Source organism: Trachypithecus francoisi, unplaced genomic scaffold (genome assembly GCF_009764315.1).
Source record: "Trachypithecus francoisi isolate TF-2019V2 unplaced genomic scaffold, Tfra_2.0 Lachesis_group16, whole genome shotgun sequence".
Taxonomy (NCBI): Eukaryota; Metazoa; Chordata; class Mammalia; order Primates; family Cercopithecidae; genus Trachypithecus; species Trachypithecus francoisi.
The window spans coordinates 51,510,377-51,535,977 of record NW_022681461.1 but is presented as its reverse complement, the minus strand read 5'-3'; the positions used below and the strand labels follow the sequence as shown (position 1 = coordinate 51,535,977).

General features: G+C 36.5%; 1 protein-coding gene across 13 annotated transcripts in view; it reads left to right on the top strand.

Moving 5' to 3' along the window:
• IFNE (interferon epsilon) overlaps window positions 1–25,601 on the top strand; it is a 121,554-nt gene that overhangs the window by 65,394 nt on the left and 30,559 nt on the right. For 3 of the 13 annotated variants that reach the window (XR_004443515.1, XR_004443516.1, XR_004443514.1), the window contains 4 exons: window positions 1,857–1,956; window positions 13,429–13,512; window positions 17,258–17,383; window positions 17,518–17,763. The exons of 1 other annotated variant lie outside the window; for it this stretch is intronic. Coding sequence is in view for 2 of the 12 variants with exons in the window: in XM_033237481.1 (XP_033093372.1) it covers window positions 12,887–13,468 (582 nt within the window). In the remaining 10 variants the exon portion in view is untranslated. Of the gene's footprint in view, window positions 1–1,856; window positions 1,957–12,407; window positions 13,513–17,257; window positions 17,384–17,517; window positions 17,764–25,601 lie in introns of those variants that run through there. 9 more of the 13 variants (XR_004443520.1, XR_004443518.1, XR_004443517.1 and 6 more) reach the window with 9 other exon arrangements.

The following is a 25,601-nucleotide window of genomic DNA, read 5'->3' as shown; positions in this document are numbered from 1 at the left end:
GCACCATGGAAAACAATAATACCTTAGAGTCACATGGAGCTGACTTTTAATTCTATTTACTATTGATTATCTTTGTTTGTTGTGTTTGGCTATCTAATGACCTTTTCAGATATTATATTTTTTATCTTGAACTTTTCTTTGTTTCAAGATTTCATTTATCTTTATACTTGATTTCTTGTATATCTTTGAATACATGGAGCCAATTTATGATAGCAGTTTAATATTTTTGCTAATTCTATCATCTCATTTATTTTCTATTAATTAATTTTTCTCCTGATTATAGGTTATATATTCTTATTTCCTATGTCTGGTAGTTTTTTTTATTGAATGCCAGTTATTGTGATTGTATATTTTTATGTGATGGATTTTGTTGTATTCCTTTAAAGAGTGTTGGATTTTGTTTTAGTAGGCAGCTATGGTAATTGTGGATTAGTTTGATTCTTAAAATCTTGTTTTTATGTTCTTTCAAGACAGATCTGGAGTAGTCTTTACTTTAGGGTTAATTTAGCCCCACATTTAAGTTTTAGCCATTTTAGGGTCTTTTGCCCTGTGGCTGGTGGGAACTTGAACAATTTTCAGTCTTGAATGTACACTTAAGTTGTTTGACTTAAAGCTCCCCAGCAATTATTCTTTCTTTGGAGATTGTACTTGCTGGGCCTCATGGGGCTTTACCCAGTGCATGTACACATTAGCATTTACCAAAGACTCAAGGACACCCTTATAAAAAAAATTCTAGAACTCTTTCTCTGAGTAGCTCACTTCTTTTGGGTACTCTGTCTTGCAAATTTTAGATGCTTTGGCTTCCTCAGTCTTTTATCTCTGTCTTCTGAACTCAGAGAGATTGCTTAGAAAGGGTCTTCCTTCCTGCAACACAATCTAAAAATTGCCCCCAGGCAAAAAGCCTCATTTGTTTCCCATCTCTTAGGGATCGCAGTCCTGGACTGGCTATTCTTCAATGACTGAATATAGTTGTTTTCTATATTTTGTCTGGTTTTTAAATTGTTTATAGAGGGAGGGTAATTCTTGACCCTGTCAGTCCCTCATGACCAGAAGTAGAAATCCCAACTATGTTTGGAAATATTCACTTTTCTAAATTACAGATTTCTTTTATTTTCATTTTTAAAATGATCTTATTATCATAAGACCTGCCTCTCAAGAATATTATAAAGATTAGAAATAATATTATATTTATGCTCTCAGTAATGCACAAACATTTGGATTTAATATGTCAGTAGCTCAGTTTCCTTATTTGTGCAATGGGGATAATAATAGTACTTCATAAGGTAGTTTTGTGGATTAAATAAATTAATAATATTTGTGATTCCTTTAGACAAATGCCTAGCACATAGTAAGAGTATTAAGTGTCAATAAAATAATTTTGGACAGCCAAGAGTGTGTTGTCTACTCCCAGAAACAAAACAATCTCATGATTAATCAACAGTGAACACACCTAGAGTTAGAGAACATGCAAACTATCTCAAGTTCTCTTAATGAGATGCTTTTCAGTCCAGAGAGATCCATCTCATATGGTTGTCCAGGGTTTCATATCTCTCATCTCCTCGCCTCCATTTTCCCTCTGTCTTAACCTCTCCTCCACTTTCTGCTCATGTGTTTGGTTCACTCTTGGACACGTGATGAAACATTCTCAGAATCATGATAATCATACTTGCCTACATCTTTTTTAGAGTGTTCATGTACCTTTTAACATTTATCTTTAAAAAGCTTAGATTATTAAATTTTTTCACAATGGAGCATCTATAGGATAAATTTTTCTCTTGATTAGCTAGGCCACTTCTTGTAACTTTGATGTGTTGTTATGCTAACAGAGTCTCTGTTTCTTTACTATATTTTACCAGAGAATCCTGCTGAGGATTAAGAGGGAAAGAAAAGAATTAGATGATGAGGACTAAATACATAAAGCTCTTCAAGAGGTGTCTTATACATAATATATACTCAGTAAGTAATGGCTGTTATTTTGATATCACCATTTGAGTGGTCACACAAGTGACACTGTACATCTAACAGCTTCACTTGTGTATTAAATATTACATTACGTGTAAAGTGTTAAGACTAAAGACTAATACTAAGACTTAAACATGAGCAGAGGGTTTGAGGAGGACTATGTTGCCCCTGAATGTGATCATTTATGTACAATTCAAACTTACGTGTTGTAGATTGTGGGGTCTAATACTTCTACAGCTCTCTTACCAATATCCTAGAATCCCTTGTTTTGTTGTCATTCAGTTGACTCTCACCTGCCAAAGTCCCAACCATGGATGGAGTGTGAACCTCCTCTGCTTATTTAAATCAAGGCAAATTGGTGCCTCTATCAATTTAGTTCACCAGTCTATGTAAGCTGATACTCAATATTGCTGTCCGATCTTTGTCAGCTCTCACATTCTTGCTATCACAACCCTAAATTTTGCTCCCTCCCTTCAAGTTTAGAACACTTCTTTCTCCTCTATTGAATAAGTTCATTTATTCATTCAATATTTATTGAATATTTATTGGGTGCCTACTGTATTTTGGGCTGGAATGTAGTGTGCTACACGGTGTGGTTGCACTGTAAGCAAAATACAGAAATGGATAGGACCCTCTGAAGGGAGAGAGAGAAATTAATCAAATGGTCACAAATCTTATAGACTATAATGATAGCTATGAATGGAGCTATAAGTACATGTATAAGAGCATGTCAGCTGGGTGAAGAGGAGTTGAATTGGGAGACAAGACAGGTTTCAAAGCAAAGAAAACAGAACGTACCAGGGAACATGTTAATCTCATAGATGGTGCTCTAGTGCTCTAGTCTTCCATTTCACCAAGAAAATAAATAGAAACCACCAGAATGAAACACTCAGCTTCCTCTTCCAAACCTGCACTCAAACCTGTGTTGATCCTATTCTTTTCTCCTTCCTGCTATAGACCAAGCCCAAGATGAAGCTCTGGTTCCATTTCTTCCACTCTCTATGGATTTCTTCTAATCAACAGAGAGTATTTCTCACTTTTAAAAACAAAACAAAAAACAAAAGTTTCCAAGACTGAACCTCCCACTCCTATCTTCACTTATTTTTTCTCTTCGATGTAGTGATCAATTTTTTGTGGGCATAGCCTATATTGTTTTATTGTTCATTTCCATTTCCTCTTATAAGAATTGAAATCTGGCTTCCACCCTTAATACTCCATTGAAAATTTTGTTTGCCAAAGTCACTGATAATGTCCATGTAATTAACTTCGACATATGTTTTCAAGTACTTACTTTTCTTGCCCACTTAGTGGTGTGTGACACTGTTAGACAATCCTTTGTTCTTGAAAACTGGTTTTCCTTCTACTGATCCAGACACTGTCTTTTTTTTTTTTTTTTTTTTTAAGATGAAGTCTTGCTCTTGTCCCCCAGGTTGGAGTGTGGTGGCGCAATCTCGGCTCACTGCAACCTCTGACTCCTGGGTTCAAGCGATTCTCTTGCCTCAGGCTCCCAAGTAGCTGGGATTACAGGTGCCCACCACCATGCCTGACTAATTTTTGTATTTTTAGTAGAGACAGGGTTTCACCATGTTGGCCAGGCTGGTCTCGAACTCCTGACCTCAGGTGATCACCCGCCTCAGCTTCCCAAAGTACTGGGATTACAGGTGTGAGCCACTGTGCCTGGCCTAGACACTGTTTTATTTCACTTTTTGGTCTCCTCTTCTACTCATTCCTTAAATATTGGTGTTTCTTGGGGACTGATCTTGAGCTATCTGTTTGTGTCATTCTGTATACAGAAGGTCAATAACTTTAGAAAAAAAGAGATGCTCCTAATTGATTTTACTCCAGTATACATCTGCATTATGGTATGCTATAACACGGGGTCCTCAATCCCCAGGCCACAGTCCAGTACTGCTCCACAGCCTGTTAGGAACCAGGGCTGCACAGCAGTAGGTGAGTGGCAGGTGAGTGAGCAAAGCTTCATCTGTATTTATAGCAACTCCCCATTGCGCACTTTACCTCTTGAGCTCTGCCTCCTGTCAGATCAGTGGCAGCATTAGATTCTCATAGGAGTGTGAACCCTATTGTGAACTAGGCATAGAAGGGATCTAGGTTGCATGCTCCTTGTGAGAATCTAGTGTCTGATGATCCATCACTGTCTCCCATCACCTCCAGATAGGAAATATAGTTTCCCTCCAGATGAGAAACATAGTTAGTTTCAGGAAAACAAGCTCAGGCCTCCCACTGGTTCTACATTATGGTGAGTTGTATAATTATTTTTAGTATACATTATAATATAGTAGAAATAGAAATAAAGTACACAATAAATGTGATGTGCTTGAATCATCCTGAAACCATTCCCCAACCCTGGTCCGTGGAAAAAATTATCTTCCACAAAACAGGTTCCTGGTGCCAAAAAGGTTGGGGACTGCTTGCTATATCATTTGCTTATACTTTACTATTTCTCCCCCTTTACCCTACCTAATCCAATTAAACTCCATTCCAGGGATCTTTATCTCTGTTTAACTTAACAGGGCCTGGAGCAATGCTAGGACCACAATAAGCAATCAGTAAACATTTTTGAATGAATTAATAACATGAGGACCAATACATGTCATCTAAGTGCCTTTAGAGTATGCACACACTTGGTTCTTCTTTCTTTGGATTAATTGACATTTGTTGAAAAAGCAGTTAATAGAAAATGGGCTTCATCTTATTTCCGGCTGTGACTGATTAATAGGGGATGCCCTCAGAACATTTTGAAAGTACTTACCTAGAGCTTGGTGGAACAGAGTGCCATTATCTATTAATAATATTTTAACATAAATGATATTTTAATAATAATGTTACATTTTAATAATAACATAATAATAACATTTATTGTGTATGGCTCACATGCCATGCACTATACTAAACATATTAGGTGGATTATCTCAATTAGATTTCACAACAACTCCAAGAGACACCATTATTATACTTGTCTTAACATTGATGAAACTGAGACACAGAGAAGTTAATAGCTTGCCAAAAACCACACAGCAAGCAAGTAGTAGAGTTGGGGTTTAAACCTATTCTGTTGCCCATTAAAAACCCATGTGCTGAGTATCATGTTACACAATTTTCATGAGAAGTGGTGGTCTTTTTCTTTCTACTGTGCTTTTGCCATTCTTGGCCTAAATTATGAAGAGGGAAGGGGAAAACAGTATAGTTGATGATAGTGTACAAAAAGAAGGCTATTCTGCTCGGTTAGACCTCAGTCATCACGTCTCAAATGTGGCTTATTTAGTTAAAAAATACACACACACTTTTTATCCTTTGAAATAATCACAAAAGTTGAAACTATAGGAGAGAGAATCTTGTTTTTGAAATAATTTAAGTTGCCAAGCTGATGCACAAATACTGTCGAATACTTTAATGTGTGTTTCCTACTGACAGAGATATTTTCCCTGCATAATCACAACAAAATTCAGAAATTAACATTGTTAATGTTAGCACCATATAATACTCAATCTTCATATTTAGATTTGTAGTCTGGTTGTCCCAATAATATTCTTTTTTTTTTTTTTTTTTTTTTTTTTTGAGATGGAGTCTCGTTCTGTCACCCAGGCTGGAGTGCAGTGGCGTAATCTCAGTTTACGGGTAATCTCCGCCTCCCTGGTTCAAGCAATTCTCCTGCTTCAGCCTCCCAAGTAGCTGGGATTACAGGCACCCACCACATGCCTGGCTAATTTTTGTATTTTTGGCAGAGATGGGGTTACACCATGTTGGCCAGACTGGTCTCAAACTCCTGACCTCAGATGATACACTCACCTCAGCCTCCAAAAGTGTTGGGATTACAGGTGTGAGCCACTGTGCTTGGCCCCTATAATATTCTTAATAGCAAATGGATCCCATTCAGAATCATGCTATGCATTCAGTTGCTATATTCTTTAGTCTTTTCTAGTCTGGAGCAGTTGCTGGGTCTTTCTTGACTTTCATGACCTTGAACGATTACAGGGCAATTGTTTTATAGAATGTTTCTCCTCACTCCACTCAGGTTATGACTCCCACAGCAGCCCCACTCCACGGATCTTCTAATTACTCTTAGGCTGTGACACCCGCGCCAGGTTCTCTCTCCACATAAACAGTCACCTTCGCCTGTCTGAGCTCCAGCAGTGTGGCTTCCTGCCCTTTCCAGCAAAATGCTTACATTGTTCTGCCCATCTATTGGCTTTGGGACTGAATTTTTCAAAAAGGGAAAAGGAAGCAGAGATTAGATATCAATTTAAGATCAATTCCAGCTCCAGAATTCTATGATAGATAAATTAATATGGTCAAATATTTGAAAGTTTATGCTCAGAAAATGGAGTACAGCTGTGTCGATATCATTGGAAAAAAAACCATATCTGAAATAATAACTGAGGCCAGAGCAAAGGGAGGCATTGAGTAGCTTGGAATTTCGCTAGATGTGGCACCCTGTATGTGGCACACTGGAGAGTCTGGCCAGGGCACATGATCCCAGAGTGGGCAGAGAAGTCAGAACATGTTTACAGACTCCCCCACCACCCCCCCACCCCCAGAAAGGGAGAGGAGGTGGTGGAAGGCCAGAAAGCAAGGAATGTCCATTCATTAGCGTGGTCAAGGCAAAAAAGGGAAATATAACAATACCAACCAGCAAGTATCTTAATATGAGTTAGACAGATTAGTGATCTAACGTGTTATGGGAAAAATACACCTGGTCTGAGTAATGTATTGCTGAACATACATTATTACTTAGACCACTAGATACCATTGATTTGTGTTATCTTACCAACAGCGAAGTTTGTCCCAGGTTCTAAGTAATTGATATTATGCTGCCATCCTTTGGTTGAATTTAAAATGCCTTCTTCACTAACTGGAACTATTTTTGTGTATTTTAAACAGAGGGTATCACAATTTTAATTACATTTTTTAGATTGACAGTAATGATAAATAATTTATGGAGACAAGTGAATAAATAAAACTCAATACTTAATAAGTTTAAAAGTCATTGAAAAGCCCATTCTAGCTAAAGATGAACTACCAGTCATTTGTTTAATTTATTTCAGAGGCTTCGTCATACTCACTGATAAGATTTAGCCCTTTTTTCATCATCATGGCACTTTTCCATTGTTTTTCTACAAGCAATGTAAGCATGCAGTGAATTTCCTTAATACCATCCTTAGATTTGGACAAGAGTGACCTGTGCTCTACTCTAGGTCTTGCCCTTTTGAGACCCCTGAATATCAGACATGATTCAATTTATACAACATATGTGTATGCACACATAGAAGTGCACATACACACACATGCATAGACACACACATTTTTAAAAAACATCTAGTACCCACATCACTTAGGATCCGGTGCTCAGTGCTCACATATGACCCAATAACTCTAAATATATATACTCATTACTAATTCCATTCGGTTCCCAGGGAAACATTTCTCCACATCTCTTGCTTTCAGTCCCCTACAAAAAAGTGACTGTGCCTGATGCCATGAAGGAGACATTGCCTTGGAATGTAGGGGATTTGAGCTACAGAGGAAAGAGAAAAGACACATTAATTGCCTAGTAAACCCTTCCTCAGGGACAGCATGAATGCAATAGATTCTTACAAAATGAAATACCATGTCTCAATAGTACCCAGTGTCCATTCTCTTGCTTGTCTTTATGTAACAATTAGTGATTCAGGAGGGACTCATAAATTGTGATTGGCACTGGCAATAGTTGCACATGAAGGTGGGAAAATATTTCTCAATATCAATTTATTTTACTCAAATCTGAATTTATGTTGGTCTAGACATATGCTAGAAGTGTGATACATTTTTTTAACATTGGCATCCATGTGAACCTTGAAAGATAGAACTGCATGTAATTTTACTTTTATAAACATTTTTAATGTTTAATAAGTTTTTAATTAAAAGATTAAGTATATGCTTTATTTAAATACTGTCAGTTTAAATTTGATATTCATTAATTATACTATGCATGTTGTCTTTTAATTTTGATAGATAACAAAATTTCATTTTTTTGAAAATATAAAATATTGTAATATTTTTAACATTTACTTTAAGATTATATTTTATGTGAAAATATTTTCAAAATTTCTAGACTTTGAATACATTTATATTTTGTTTTTAATATTTTATATCAGGGTTCAGCAAACCTTTCTGTAAAGGACCAGATAGTAAATATTTTAGGTTTTGTAGACCATGTGGTTCCTATCACAACTATTTAGCCTTGCTATTGTAGCATGAAAGTGCCATATACACTTTATAAACAAATGAGCATCATTGTGTTCTAATAAAACTTTATTTACAAAAGCAGGTGGTAGGCCAGATTGGGTCCATAGGCTATAGTTTGCCAACTCCCACTTTAGATTATTTATGATGAGAGAACCTCCACTTCTAGTCATGAGGGACAACTAAATTTATCATCTCACTGTAAACAACTAGAATACTGAGTAAAATATATGAAAAATAGTTTTTAGACATTGGAAAACAGGTAGCGTAAGATAATGATCCTTGAGAGAAAGGAAAGAAATACAGTAAACCCTACCATTGCTCCAGCTTAACGCTGGGTAGAAAATTTGTAGGCTGCAGCACAAAGAGGAGGAAACTCCAACAGACCAGTATTCTCACTGAGTTGATATGTCATAGTTTGGAGTTCAGGGAGACAGCAAAATATTGGAGAAGATACTGCTGCACAGAGGGAAATTGGGGGAGAATGAATGAGAGCTACAGAGATCTGTAAAAATGTCTTCAGGAGTCTTTAGCTAATGTGTGGTTTGTGCATGTAAAAGAGTTACCCAAGATTAGGAAAAAGCATCCAGAAAGGAGCAGGCAGCAAAGGCTGTCCCCAGTGCTAACACAGGGCTGGGAATATTTCATGTTTCCAGCAGCCAGAGGGCAAAAATCTCCAAATTCAGAGAGCATTAAGTAGAGTCCTCAAAAGACTGTATTCTTGGTTACAAAGATATTGCCCTAGATTATAAAGTATGCTTCACTCATGCTAACAAAGAAAGTATCAGAGGAATCAAATTCCAAGTAACTCAACTATACCCTAAAACAAAGTTCAACTATATGTAAAGGACTTAACAAATCCAGCTCCCATTAAAGTAAAATTTACAATGCTCAGAATCCACTCAAAAGTGACCAAACATGCAAAAGACATAGGAAAATAGGACCCATAAAGAATAGAAATATAATTGACAAGAGCAGACCCAGAAATGACACAAATCATAGAATTATCAGAAAAGGAGATAAAACACCTACTATAAATGTACCCCATATGCTCAAGAATGTAGAGGAAAAGATGAATGTGATGAGGAAAGAAATGTAGATATGAAAAAGAAACAAATTTGACTTCTACAAATGAAAGTATAATATCTGAAGTGATAAATATACTGGATGGGATTAACTGTAGATAAGATACTACTAAAGGAAATACCAATAAGCTTGAAGGCAGACACAGAAAGTATTAAAAATAAGACAGAGGAAAAGACTAAAAAGTAAATGAGCAAAGCTTCAGGGAACTGTGTGATAATAAACAGTCAAACACATCTAGAGATGTAGTCCCAGAAGAGATTAGGAGGGAGGGAATGGAAATAGAAAAATGTTAAAAGAAATAAAGTCTGAAACTTTTTCACATTTGATGAAAATGATAAAATCATGGATTCACAAAGCTCAAAAAAATCCTTGTAAAAGAGACAAGAATAAAACCACACCAAAGCACATTATTATCAAATTGCCAGAAAATAGTGATAGTAAATCTTAAAAGCTGCCAAAGAAAAGGAAGAAACATTATGCACACAGGAATAAAATTAAGAATGACCTCAGTTTTCTCTTCAGAAATTATGCAAGCCAGAATAGAGTAGAGCAACATGTTTACAGTAAAGAAAAAATCAACTTAGAATTCTATACACAGCAAAAATATATTTCAAAAAGAAGACACAATACTTTTTGAGACAGACAAAAGCCAAGAGAGTTTACTTCCAGGGGATGTGTGATATAAGAAATATTAATGAAAGTAGTGTAAAGAATGAGAGAGAGGAAATAGAAGTATACTGTTATAATATCCCTACACTGTACTTTAAGTGGGTTGTAATATTATTTGAAGGTAAACTGTAATATGTTAAATAAAGATGTATATTTTTAATCCTAGAGAAACTTGTGTGAAAACAAAAACAAAAAGTAAAACAAAGTGGTATTACTAACAAGCCAATAATGGAGATAAAATGGGCAGTAGAAAACTACAAAAAATTCAATACAGAAGAAGGAAGGAAAAGCTTAAAAGTGAAAAAAGAACATATGGGCAGTTAGAAAACAAATAATAAAGTGGTAGATATAAACCGAGCCATACTGACAATTACATTAAGTTTAATGACCTAAACACTCTAATAAAGCAAAGATTGTCAGACAGAATAAAATACAAGGTCAAACTATATGCTCTGTATAAGAAACTCACTTTAAATATAACATGAATAAGTTAAAAAATTAAAAGATGCAAAAAGATATGCTAATACTAATTAAAAAAACATAAATGGTTATCAGAGAAAGCTGATTTAGGAGTAAGGAATAATGCAAAGGATACAGAGGGACATTTTAAAATAGAGGGGTCAATACATCAAGAGGACATAGTAATCCTAAGTATGATGCACCTAATACTAAAGTTCTAAAATGAACAAGGGAAAAACTGATAGAACTTAAATGGGAGATAGGCAAATCTAAAACTATACGAGGGATTTCAATTCTCTTTTGATAGTTGATAGAACAAATAGACTGTCAGAAAGGATATAGAAAATTTCAAACACTTTCAACCAGTTTAACCTGACATTTATAAAACAGTCCAACCAACAAAAGTAGAACATTATTATTTCAAGTTCACAAGGAACTATCATCAAGATAAACCATATTCTGAGCCATAAAATAAGTCTCAATAAATTTAAACTACATTCTTTAACCACAATGATTCAAATACGAAATCAGTAACAGGCATCTGGAAAATCCCTGATCATTTGTAAATTAAACAACATTTAGATCATTTTTGTCAATTGAATGAAAATAATGAGAAAGCCTTAATTATAGATCAGAGCTTGTTATTAGACAGAGTCACACCTGATATTATTTATTTTTATATTGTTTTCCTGAAGCTCAGCATAAAATATTTAAAGAGTTTTTGAGACTAGTCAAAATTCTACTGTCCAGATAGATTAAGCATAATGTTATGAAACAAGTGTTATTTCTTTTGTATATTATATATTATCATAGGTCTTTTCTCTCTGTCTTTCTCTGTCTCTCTGTCTCTCTCTCTCTCTTTCTCTCTCCTTTGTCTCAGATAGAGAGGGAAAAGACCCCTCTGTGGAGCATGCTGACTCAGTTTATTTCAACTTATTAATACTAGAGTAAGTGACCAAACATAAAGCTGAGCTGGTATATAATGAGACCATACATGTTTACAGAGTGCCTGTTTTCGACATTTAGGGATTCACCCAGCTGCCTGCAGAAAAACGATTAAAGATAAGATTCAACATCTTGTATCACTTTGTGTAGAACATATTAATTTATTCCAAGTCAACACATATTTACGAAGCAACTACTATAGTTGTATAGACAGTAAAGAAATCAGTTATCAGTGTTTATTTCACACTCTGAAGAGACTTTTAATCATGTAAATTCATAGTCAAATATAAGACAGAACAGGAAAGATGTCTTAAATAAGGTAGGTACAAAGTGTTGTGGGGATCCAGAAGATTATGGCTCCTTGGGGGAGATCTGGGCCTTAAAGGACAAGTAGTCTTTAGTCCTTGCACAGAGAGGTTCTTGAGGTAAAGGAGGCAACAGGTGATGTTTCAGAGAAAGCATCATCAATAAACACACACACACACACAAAAGCGCTAGCTGTATTAAGGGAATACTAAATCACTTTTTCTGGAGTTCAGATTCCCTCACACTATATTTAGAGCAACAGTGGGATAAGATTGGAAAGGTAGATTGGGGGCTTATTCAAGAGGAACTTAGAATATGGGTATTTGTAATTCAGAGGACATTGTTAATGTAGAGATGTTCACATTAGTTTACCAAAGTTATCACTATTCTAGGGAATATACACTAACCAAATGCCACCAATCTCTCTTCACATATAATTTTATCATCTATAATGGATACATATCATTTAATTATATGGATGTACCAACATATATGTAATCATTTACCTGTTGTTGAACCTAATATTCTAATACTCTGCCATTGCAATAATATTATAACAACATTCTTTGCTCTTTTTTTCACATTGCTTCTATAGGCTAGAATCTTAGATATTAAACTGATAGGATAAGATATAAAATAAGATTGCTGATGTATGTTTTAAAGTTAATTTGCTCAAGCATTTGTGAAAATTTACAGTTCTAGTTGAGGTTTTAAATTTAGTCGTTTGTAGGTATTTTAAGTTTTGCCTCTGAATTCCTTGTAAGTGCTGCTAAGCCTTTGATAAGTTTTACTCCATGAAAGACTATTACTGAAAAAAACTTAATCTCAATAAAAGAACTTTAATAAGCTTGACTAAATATTTAGAAAGCACATTGTGTTCAGTGAAACTTTGTATATAATGAATAGAATAATAAAAGATTATATTGGCTGACTAGTCTGTAATTGCCTCAAGGAAAGCATACAATGAATAAGTTATTTTGGTTACTTCCTCAAAATAGCCAACACAATAGGGAAATGGAGAAAATGTACTCTGAGCACCATGAAAAGGGAACCTGAAAATCTAATGTGTAAACTTGCAGAAATGACATTAGAAAACAAAACCAACAAAAGAGAACACTCTCCAAAATAATCTGAGATGCACGAAAGGCAAACATTCATTCACTAGATTTGGAATGTCCCTAAGTCTATGCTGAGATAAGTAGCATATTTGACCTTCACCATGATTATCAAGCACTTCTTTGAAATTGTGTTGGTGCTGCTGGCCTCTACCACTGTCTTCTCTCTAGATTTGAAACTGATTCTCTTCCAGCAAAGAAGAGTGAATCAAGAAAGTTTAAAACTCTTGAATAAGTTGCAAACCTCGTCAATTCACCTGTGTCTACCACACAGGAAAAACTTTCTGCTTCCTCAGAAGTCTTTGAGTCCTCAGCAGTACCAAAAAGGACATACTCTGGCCATTCTCCATGAGATGCTTCAGCAGATCTTCAGCCTCTTCAGGGCAAATATTTCTCTGGATGGTTGGGAGGAAAATCACATGGAGAAATTCCTCATTCAACTTCATCAACAGCTAGAATACCTAGAAGCACTCATGGGACTGGAAGCAGAGAAGCAAAGTGGTACTTTGGGTAGTGATAACCTTAGATTACAAGTTAAAATGTACTTCCGAAGGATCCATGATTACCTGGAAAACCAGGACTACAGCAGCTGTGCCTGGGCCATTGTCCAAGTAGAAATCAACCGATGTCTTTTCTTTGTGTTCAGTCTCACAGAAAAGCTGAGCAAACAAGGAACAGACCCTTGAACGACATGAAGCAAGAACTTACTACAGAGTTGTAGAAGCCCAAGGTAGGTGGAGGAACTAGAGGACTTCTCCAAACATGATTATTTCTGTTCTTCATAGAATGGTAATACAATTTATAGTACAATCACACTGTTTTGATTTTGTATATATATGTTTATCTGTGTTTTAAGATTGTGCATATTGACCACAATTGTTTTCATTTTGTAATGTGGCTTTACATATTCTATCCATTTTAAATTGTTTATAAATCAAAATAAATTCATTAATATGGTTGATTCTTCAAATGGGTGTATTTTCATGCAGGCTGGCTGAGTAGATACAATGAAATATGCCACTAATGTAAAAATACTTTCCTTAACATAGAATTCCATTGCAATGATTGGCTTATTTGCCAGAGATTGCTAGAGACAATGAGAAATACTGGGAATAATTTGCATTGTAAGATTTGAAAATATTATTACACAGTGAATATTTACATTACAGGAGACACAATAGAAATATGGTGAAAGGACATGAACAGTTTGCAGAGAAAAAAACGACATTAAAAGAGGTTCAATCTCACTCATGATAAAAATACAAATTAAATAGCATGCATGCCATTTATAGTACAATCACTATGGAGGCAATTAGGTGATATCTATCAAAATTATAGATGCATGTAAACTTTCATCTATAAATTCTAGGCCTGGAAATGTGTCCTATAAAAATACTTGCCTATGGCCGGGTGTGGTGGCTCACGCCTGTAATACCAACACTTTGGGAGGCCAAGGAGGGTGGATCACAAGGTCAGGAGTTCGAGATCAGCCTGGCCAATATGGCGAAACCCCGTCTCTAACAAAAATACAAAAATTAGCCAGGCATGGTGGTGGGCACCTGTAGTCCCAGCTACTCAGGAGGCTGAGGCAAGAGAATCACTTGATCCTGGGAGGCGCAGGTTGCAGTGAGCTGCAATCATGCCACTGCACTCCAGCCTGGGCGACAGAGCGACACTCTATCTCAAAAAAAAAAAAAAAGAAAAGAAAAAAAACCCCAAAAGTTGCCCACGTGTGATATAACTTACGAACAACATTATTCTCTGCAGTACTATTAGTAATACCAAAAGACAAGAAACCATCTCGATTTTCCTAATTAGAGACAGTTGAGGCATATTCATATAAAGGAACACTATTCAGCTGTAGAAACAAATGAGAGGATATTTCTTTTTGAAAAAGTTGAAAATAGGCGAGATACAGAGCAGTGTAAATAAAATGCTACATTTGGGGCGAAAATGTTAAATAAAATTTATGTTTGTCCTTACTGTATGTAAATAAAGAACAAGAAATAAATTACAATGATTACCTGTATTTAGGGGAAGAAGGAAGACTGAAGAAGAAGATGAGGGTGGGAGAGATTTTATAGCTCCTTTAAAAATTTTTATATTATGTGAATATTACAAATTAAGATAATAATTTAAAATGTATCTAACAAGTCACAGTTATCAGAAATATGCATGAGGGAGTCTGGCTGGTGAAGGTCAAAAGGAACAGGACTGAGTTAGCCTGCCCCTGGTTGGGATGTCTGCCTGGAGGAGGGCTGGAGAGAAGCACACCCGTGCCAGGGGAAGAGTTCCTGCTCCTGGGAGACGCCAGTGATGAAGGGATTCCAGCTCTTCTAGCCAGGAACTCCCAGAAGTCACCACGGAACAATGGGGGGCAGAGAAACTAAAGTTCATTGAGGCATGGTGGCTATTCCACTTTTGTCCACTGTAAGCAGCAGAGCCATGGCCCAAAACTCTGATGCTACTTCTACTACCATGTATCACGTTCTACGTCAGATTCATTGCATAATTGGAGGTAAAAGTCAGTGGTAAATGTAAAAACTCAGTGAAGAACAAAGCATACTCGAGTTTAATTAGTGCACGTGAGTAATGGCTGGTACTTTAGACTTGGTTTGAAAGGGAAGATTAGGAACCGAAGAGGATCCTGAAAGTGAGACAGTCACCTGCAATAGTGAAGAGGGGTAAGGAAGCAGAGGCTGGCAATCAGAAGCAAGTCTTTGCTGACTTCATATTGTGGCCAAGGATTGATCTGTTTACCTTCAAGTTCACACAAAGGTAGTGAAGTGGAGGAAGGAGAAATACTACACTGGACTGCAAATACAAGTTACTTTTCTTCTCATGGTCTGTAAAATTTTTTTGTTGTTCTTTAAGCCAGGAAGTTTGTAGAACCAAATCCTTCATTTAGCACATTATCCAATTTTCAAATTGACCTCACAAAATGCTTTCTGTTATTATTATTTTTTCTCAAGTGAGAACAAGACTGTAAAGCTGAAGTAAAATGCTCAAAGTAATGTAGCAAGCCACAGAGCTTGCAGATACCAGAGCAAAGATCTTATCCCAAGTCAGCCTGACTCAAAAGCCTGCACTGTGTTCTTGACAACTCAAACCTGAATAACATTGTGCAATATCACTGCAAAATAATAATAACAGTAATAATAATTTTCTCCTAGCTTTCTTTATTCAAGTTCACAATGGTCTCTGCAGTCTTGAATTAAAGATATTTCCCTTTCTCTTGACCATTGCTTTCTTAAGAACTGAGAACAGAATGAAGGAACTGTCAAATGGAAACATTTAGCAAATAATACTCATATTTAGACGTTTAAACTAATACTTTATATCCTAATGTTTTCCCAAACATGTAGGTTTATGAAGTTGATATCCTGTTTGTATAATCACCTCAATGCCTAGCACAAAATAAAAAATTGTTACTTTTAAATATGTCTGCCGTTTTAAAACTCCAAAACCAGAGTTCTAAACTTGGGAATACTGGGAAGGAGAAACGTATTAAAAGATTGGACTCCTGGCTTAGTAGCACATGGAAAGGCTTGGAGTATGGTAGGTTCATTTGTACTTGCAGGCTGAGTTATATTTTTGTGACATCTATATGTGTTGAGCTAAGCAAATCATTAAATCCAAAAGCAGGTTACAAAATAATAATAACAGCATCATCATATTTTCTACAAATAAAATATTCATGAAAAGAAATGCATTAAAATGTTCATAGTACTTCACTTACAGTTTTTGGATTAAATATTTCTCCCACGAATAAGGATTCCTTTTAGAACCAGGAAAAAATAAAATTATTACATTTTTGAAATTTAAAAAAAGAACAGGCTGGGTACAGTGGCTCATGCCTGTAATCCCAGCACCTTGGGAGGCCAAGGCAGGCAGGTTGCTTGAGCCCAGGAGTGTGAGACCAGCCTAAGCAACATGGTGAGATACTATCTCTATTTTAAAAAATAAAAAGAACTCTTGTAAAGGGCACCTGCTATAAGTTAAGCCCCACTCTAACATGAATCAGAATCACCTGGAGGATTTGTTCAAACCCTGATTGCATGGTCCCATCCCAGTGTTTCTGATTCAATAGGTCTGTGGTGTGGCCCGAGTAATTACATTTCTAACAGTTTTCACATGATGCTGTTGCTGCTGGTCCTGTGATTACACGTGGTAAGCCATACCCCTACTTCTTGATGGCCTTGGTAGGTTTTTAAGAGATGAAGGCATAGTTTTTTTAAGGCTACTGATGTCATATTTCTTATGACATCCGGAAAAAGTGAGCACCCTATATAGGAGTTAGTTGATGAAGATTTTTTTTTTCTATCACTGCCTTTTCACAGCAGCAAATCAGACATTTTCCTTCTTAAAGAAGCTATCCGTAGCAACTGTCATATCCTAGGTGCACCCCATGACAATAACTGCCTTTTAAGGAAAATAGACTAAAAGAAGTTTTGTTTTGTTTTGTTTTCTGTAAGGATTTCTGGTCCTCATACCATGTGGTTGAGTGAAATCAAAACTTCAACCATAGCAATGCTGACTAGACAAAGAATGTGTTGTGGACACAAAATCAAACCTCTGGAGGACAGAGGATTCATTCCAAGGTGAAAAAATGGCAAACTTATCCAGTAATCTCCTCTTTAGAGAAGTATAAATGTTTGGTAAATAGATTTGGGGGCCATTTGTGGAATTGCCTTTGGCTAAAGTCATTTAACCCAAATTTTCTACTCCTCCCTAGGGTCTGCTTGTATTCAACAACTGGTCTATGTGGGGGTGTGAAGGCCCCTTACTCCACCTGCGAAGAGTCATCCCAGCTTCAGACCACATTTCCCGGCCTCCTGTTATTGGCTAATGCCATTTTGTGACCACACTGGAGCTTAGCTTTCCCCTTTGCCTAACCGTCCTGCCTTTTCTTCTCACAAATGTTGATTCCATAGCTTTCTCCAATAAACAAACTCGTTGCATGAGAATCATCATCTCAGAATTTGTTGTCTGACCTTCAATTTAGGGCCACAGAGAACCTAAGCTCATAAGTTGTTTCTTTTGCTAGCTACGCATTCTTTCCCTTATATGTGTTAATAGCATTCCTGTTATTCATGATTCACTTAAAATTTTTCCCTTCATGGAAAGCCTTTATAGTCTGCTTTGTCGGAACCTATTTGCTCCTTGCCCGCAGCACAAATCTTACCATGTCACCCACCTCATTGTACTGTAATGGATTACTTCTCTTTCTTCCAACTAGACTATTACCTACTTTATAGTAAGGACATGGCTTCTTAACTCTTTAGCACATTATTCAACATTTAACAGAGACACTCTAAATATTGAATGAATGCAGACTTTTTAAAATGTAGCATTAAAGGAAAGAAGGAAGATACCAGTACCATATTGTCAATGCCAATTAGACATATGAGGAGACTGTCTAGAAATGAGGAAGTCTTTCTTGTTTATGTGGTATGCTAAGAGGTTAAGTTCTTATGTTTGTTTCTGAGACTCTCCATTATTCCTGGATGGACCTGATATGCTACTTCTTAGAGTGAAAATGAAGTATTTATCTTTCTCTGATGACATGGTGGGTTTTACACTTATATAGCAAGGGCACAATAAAATAAGAACATAATATGTAAGGCAGAAGTCCAGATGGGAGCCTCTCTTCTAACTAGTTGTTCTGATCATCTTAAACAACGCTTTCCCGAACTAATTTTTTTTTTTTTTTTGAGACGGAGTTTCACTCTTGTTGCCCAGGATGAAGTGCAATGGCATGATCATGGCTCACTGTAACCTCTGTCTCCTGGGTTCAAGCAAATCTGCTGCCTCAGCCTCCCGTGTACCTGGGATTACAGGTGCCTGTCACCACACCCAGCTAATTTTTGTATTTTTAGTAGAGACAGGGTTTCACCATGTTGGCCAGGATGGTCGTGAATTCCTGCCCTCAGGTGATCCACCCACCTCAGCCTCCCAAAGTGCTGGGATTACAGGTGTGAGCCACCATGCCGGAGCGACCCCACTCTTAGCACCATCTTGAGCACCATTAGCACCATCTTGAGCAGTTCTAAAAGGATCTGTTTTTTGCTCAGCTTATTAAAAAAACTTAATATTATGAAAATATTAAAACAATACATGCCAATGGTATAAATGGCTCAATTTTACAATTTTATAAGATATAACACTCTTCCCATTGTTCTAGTCAAAAGGCCACTCACTCATTTGTTGTCCAAAATAGGTGGCCACTAGCTATTAATAAAGATTTGGTGACAATTTTCTTCATTTCTTTGGATTTTATACGTAAAACATTATGAGTAGGCAGAAGATAGCCAGCATATAGTAAGTGTTTAGAGGTAAGTAGCTAGGGTTATGTAGTAAGTATGCAGGAAGGGACCATAACACAATAACAGTCCTATGAATTTTGCCTTCAATGCAAAAAGAATCCAGTTTCTTAGAGGTGTGAAAACCTGTTCAGTCAATTTAGGTAGAGATGTTTATCTCTTGGAAAGGATGAAGTGAGATTTAAATAGAACAAATGACAGGATTCCGTTGACTAATAAATCATGTAACTTTAGTCTACATAAGAAAGGTAAGCATACATTGTTTTAGTGAAATTTATTCCAAGTTAAGTTTCAACGTAAGCCTTACAGCAAATAAAATATAGATCCTTGGAGAAAATTTAATTACTCTAAGTAATAGAAATTGATGTCAGTTCGTGTCAGATGAACAATGCAGTTACCAATCTGTATGAAAACATTTGGGATCAAAGTGAATTTATTTGGAAAGCATTGAGAATTGAATTCTTAGCTGGTGTATTATTCAGTATAACAGATCTTTTTAAAAAAGTGATAGTTCCTAATCCAATCTCATTACTTTAGATGGAGGAATGAGTACCAGAGAAAGAGGCTAGATGAAATTGGAAAGAAATAAGCATATTTCCAGACTGAATGGTGGGATTATAGGAGAAATACTTTGAAGGATCCATTTGTGCCTAGTAGAGGGGGAAAAGAAAGATAATACACTCCGTGGATGGGACAGAGATCAGGAGCAGAAATAACTAAAATAATAAAAATGTCTCTGAAATGCCTCTGGCTAAGTGGGTTCTTATTGTGCATTCAAATTAGAGAGGCAAAGAGAGGATTCTGTACATTTCAGCATTTACGTTGCAGCACCTGCAGGAATTGTAATTGAAGATACAAGATTAGGGGTCCCATTGAGAAAGGATTTTAGAGACTTCACTAGTAGGTTCATGCTGTAATTTCCAACACAAAGTTTCTTAGGAGCACTTGGGACTGTCTGAGGGGTTGAACATGAACAAAACAAAACAAAAGAAAATGAAACCAAACAAAAAGCATATATGGTATGGTGTGGAGGGAGGGAAGGTGGATTACCGGGTAGTGGGAGCCATAGGACTTAGGGTTTCAGGGCATGTATGTTGGGGAGGGTGGGAGAAGGTGGCTGAAAAAAACAAAACACAAACATGTGACGCTGAACACACATACACACACACATGCACAATGTAGAGTGCAAAGTTTGAGATAAAATATTTTTTCCCCTAAATCATCTCTTTTAGATTGCCATGTACTGTCTTCTCCTACTAATAATGCCTGATATTAAAAATCAAAAGGAATAAAAAACGCTAAATGACTTTCCCATGCACAACACTCAGGTAAATAGCTATGAAGGTTGAGCCAATGGGTAGCCTTAGTAAAAAGTTACACCCATGGCTTTGTCATAGTTGACAAAGCAGAGTTACTGTGCTAAGCAAGAGTTATTGTGACTGGACCAGGTGTGGATATAACGCTTTTCTTCCTTAGAATGGGTTCCTTTTTAGGATAAACAACAAACACACTCTACGACCATGACACAAGTCCAGACACGTCTGAGTCCAAGGGCAGCACAGTTTAGGCTCAAGCTGAGGACGTTCAGTACATGGGAAAACATGTAAAATATAATACATTATATAAATATGTCTAGACAATTCATATGATGTCATCAGATCCTGGATATACAGCCACTGAGCTGTGAAACCTATATCCAATAAAATCATGTTTTTGAAGAAACAGATATTCCCCCACTGGAGTATTAAGTCTGCTCCAGTTCCACTTGCTCCCTTGACTGGGCTCAGGGTTACAATCTGGACAAGAATGAGATCTTCAAGTGTCTGTATGAGAATCTTGCCTCTTTCATGACTAGGAGACAGGAAAGAATCCACATTTCCTTAGGGGCTGATGGAAGATAGCTCCCTGCCCACAAAAGATCATGCCACTGTGTCCCCTGCGAATACCACCAGCAGATATTCAAGCCTTTTGTGACACAAAGATCTCATGCTAGTTGAGATGAAACCTGGATGGAGAAATTTCTTACTGGGTCTCACCAGCAGATGGACACCTAGAGAAATTACAGACAGGAAACAAAAAGAAGCCTGCCTCCTGAGAAGTGAGCATGTTACTCTGCTTCTCTTTGCCTCTGGTCATTCAGCTATTGAGTATAATAAAAATAGCCCAAATCATTGGATGGTTACGAGGATGAATTGAATTATAAACACTTCAGAACAATGCCTGGCATGCTCAATAAATAGAAAACATTATGCCTAACATATCAAAATGTAGGAAACAAATGCAGACCTATTAAATACCAGAAATATGTGTATGTAAAACATATTTAAACCTTCAGACAGGAAATCTCTTTCTGAGTAATATGAAAACCAAGGCCACAATGGAAAAAAGAAATACATTTTAACACATTAAATGGAAAAAATTCTGTCCAGCAAAGGGCCATAAAGAAAATTCAAATCACATGGAAAAAAAATACCCATATTTTAAAATGAGTATTAATATTTTAAATAAAAAGTTCAAATATTTTAAGAACCTGATAGAGATATGAGTAAGAAATATAGAGGCAGTTTACGAGAAGCATAAATAGCTATGAGTAGATAATATGCCAAATAATATGCCTCTCTTTTCAAATAAATGAAAGATCTGATGAACAACAAAAAGATTACTTGGTGATGGTTGGGATAAGAGTAGATACAGTAGAAGTATAAAATTTGAAAATGCTTATAGTTAATTTGGTAAAATCTACCAAAATTATTAAACCACCAGACCCAGAAAATGCAGCCCTAGGTATTTATATTACAAAAATATCCATATGCCAGCTCAAATATATATACTAATTTATTTATTGAAGCATTATTTATACAAGACAATTGTAGTGAAATTAATATGCTATTATAGAGGATTGGTTGGTTAACAGTGCTCCCTTTGTATTACAGAATACTGTACAGTCATTCAATCTAATTAGGTAAAGAATATTCATTTACATCCAAACTTGTTCATAATATGTTGAATGGTGTTGAGTGAAAATGTAAGCTAAGGAATAAGAATGATTACATTAGCCGGGTGCGGTGGCCCACGCCTGTAATCCCAGCACTTTGGGAGGCCGAGGTGGGCGGATCACGAGGTCAGCATATCGAGACCATCTGGCTAACACGGTGAAACCCTGCCTCTACTAAAAATACAACAACAACAACAAAAATTAGCCGGGTGTGGTGGTGGGCACCTGTAGTCCCAGCTACTCGGGAGGCTGAGGCAGGAGAATGGTGTGAACTCAGGAGGCGGAGGTTGCAGTGAGCTGAGATCACACCACTGCACTCCAGCCTGGGCGACAGAGTAAGACTGTCTCAAAAAAAAAAAAAAAAAAAATTACGTTGATGAGGAAATAGAGGGTAGAAATGAGATTTTAAAATTCTCTTTTAATTTGTGGAACATAAATATCTTGTTTTCTCTCTCTTTTTTTTTTTTTTTTTTTTTTGAGATGGAGTCTCGCTCTGTCGCCCAGGCTGGAGTGCAGTGGCCGGATCTCGGCTCACTGCAAGCTACGCCTCCCGGGTTTACGCCATTCTCCTGCCTCAGCCTTCCGAGTAGCTGGGACTACAGTCGCCCGCCACCTCGCCCGGCTAGTTTTTTTGTATTTTTTTAGTAGAGACGGGGTTGTTTTCTCTTTTTTAAATTCTTAACTATCCATTTAAGTTGACTCAGATGGTATCCAGCATTTCTATTTTCATGAAGCAAATGAGATTTATCATAGTTTAGTTTCTACTGTGGTTGGTACTGGAAGACAACATCTGCCTTTGGTATCACCCGGGGACAATGTGGAGGGACCACTTCACTGGCCACTATTAAAAAGTGGAGGTGAAACAGATAGAATATTAGATAAAAATCATATTTTCTAATAAGTAAATATGAGAATTTTAATATGTGTCTCATTTAATGAATAAACACAGTGATAGAGCTTTATAAATAATTAAAATTCCAACACCTTGAAATTGATATCCTCTTTACTATATGGTCTTTCATAGTCATTTGTGGATGAGTAAAGCACAGTCTTATTTTTTTCTCTAGCACCATTCTGGATCTTGGAGCTATGTTTTGCACCTCGTGATATTGACTTATTTTCTCTTTAAAGCAAAAGTTTGCACTAAGAAAGTCTCCTCTAACCCAACATCTTGCTCTAAACTTATCTTTAGCTGATCCAGCAATTGCTGAATAAGTTACAACAGCAAGCTCTCCACAAATCTCTATTCAGTAGGAAGTCACATTCTTGGATTAAATTAAAATGAAGGAAAACACTGCTTGAATGTACCTGACAGAAGAAAGACATTCAGAAAAGGTCCTTTGGTACAGAGTCAGAAAAGATCTCCTACTTGTAGGGATTATGAACCCAAAACAGACCTCTAAGAAGGAGGCATTTTGGATGAATAAGAATGGTCCCATGGCAATAATCTCAAAGCCCATTGTGATGTTCTTAGACTAACAATGTCAGGAAACTCAGAAGGTAAGGAACTTATTTACATCTGTAGCTTATTTGCATGTTACTTGAAGTATTTGCTTATTTCGTGTCATTTTTAAGAGTAGATACAATTTATTAGCATTTGGTAAAGTCATTTTATTTCACTTACGATCTGAAAAAACCCATAGTTTTGGCTTTAAGGCATAAATTTTACCAATATATGTATGCTTTAACTGGAAATAATATATTTGAAATATATCTTGATGTATTTTCTATTCTTTGAAATCTGATTTTTCCCTGGTAGCTCTTCACTTTCTTTCCCAACCCACTCTCCCTCCTCTCGCTAGGGAAGGAGAAATTAAATGTACATAGGAAAGGAGAAGAAGAGGACTAGCCACAATTCCCATCACATAGGAATGTGAGATAAAGGCCATTCTGGTGCTGGGCAGCATTCATTAGCAGAGAAAGAGAGGAGGGAAGATACAGAATAGTATGGAATAGCAGTGTCCTCAATAACCTCTTCCCCTGGTGACACCTTGGCAGGGCCAATGGATATCCAGATTAATTCAAGGGTGAGATATTGTTCCTGGATTTTCAGGGTATTGACTGCGGTATCTCTAGCAGAAAAAGTACATTATATCAGTTTCCAAATGTAATTCCTATGTCAGATTTATGTGGGCCAATGGTGAGATGAAAGAGCGCTATCAAGTAAATTCAAATACTAGGCCCTTTCCATTTTCTTCAATATGTGGTGTCCATAGAATGGAAAGTGAGAAAACAGAATCATCCATGGGAAATTTACATGAGCCAAGCCAAAAAGGGCCATGACATCTGTCCATATTGTATTGGTAAAAACTTAGTCATATGTTCTTGGCTAACTGCAAGGAAAGCAAAGTAGGGTGTAGCTCTGTGTCCAAAATGAAAATAAATTGGGTTTGGTGCTTACCAGCAGTGACTTTGCTACATATTGACCTTCAGGTCACCAAACATTCTTGTTTCTCTTTGCCTCCCATGTACGGCACACTCATTCTAACTTGAAGAGACCAATCCAAAGTATTTTCTAGTAATTCCTTCCTGCTCAAAGCTCAGAGTCTTTGGGTCATATGGAGTCCTCTTCATAGTAGCTGGATATGACTCTATGTAGTCTGAATGTAGAATGGTCACAACAAAGACATGCATTCAGAATTGCCATGAATGGGAAACACAGCAGTTTTTATATCCTACTCATAGAATTCTGAATTTCCTTGATTCCCTTTTAGCTCTCTGCTTGTATACTGAAAAACACTTTCTTGAACTCATATCTTTCTAAAGTTACTTGCCAAATCCAAAGGCAGTCAACAATTTTTCACACCTACTACTAACATCGTTTTTCAACCTCTACCCTTAGAGGTACAAGTTCAGTAGGCATATAATCTGCTTTCTAAATTAATACAAGTTACAATTTTGTAAAAGTTCATCATTGCCTAACATAAATAATTTGTATAAATGAAATATTCATTATCATGAAATTATTGGCCAAAACAATATAATGCACATAATTGAATAAAACATGACTAAATTGTAACTTTTGAAAAATTTTTATTCATTCCTTTCATTTATTAACTTATACACAAGTATTGTATGAACATATGCACAATGAAAAGACAAAAGAGACAAAATTTATTAATGAGCAATGGGAACAGAAATTATCAATAAGTTGTATTCAGAGGCTTTCTAATTACAGGAGCTTTTCTCTGAGGAATATTACAGGAACCTTTCCTGATTGGTTCTTGGCGTTTGTGATCATGATGATGTATTGCATTGAAAAGAAAATAACTGGAAAGAATTTAAAGTCGATAGAGTTTTTCACAATGAAAAGGAGGTAACTTTTGGGGCATAGAGGGAGGAAGAATGGGTCCAGAAAAGTAGAGGCATCATCTTGTGCTCATCTATGCCCTAGGTGGAGCAAAAGGTATAACCCATCTCCTAGCATAGGTCTCTTTCCTAAATTTTACCCTATGCTGATTTTACCCAAATGCATTTGTTTAGCCTGGAAGTCATTCCTAT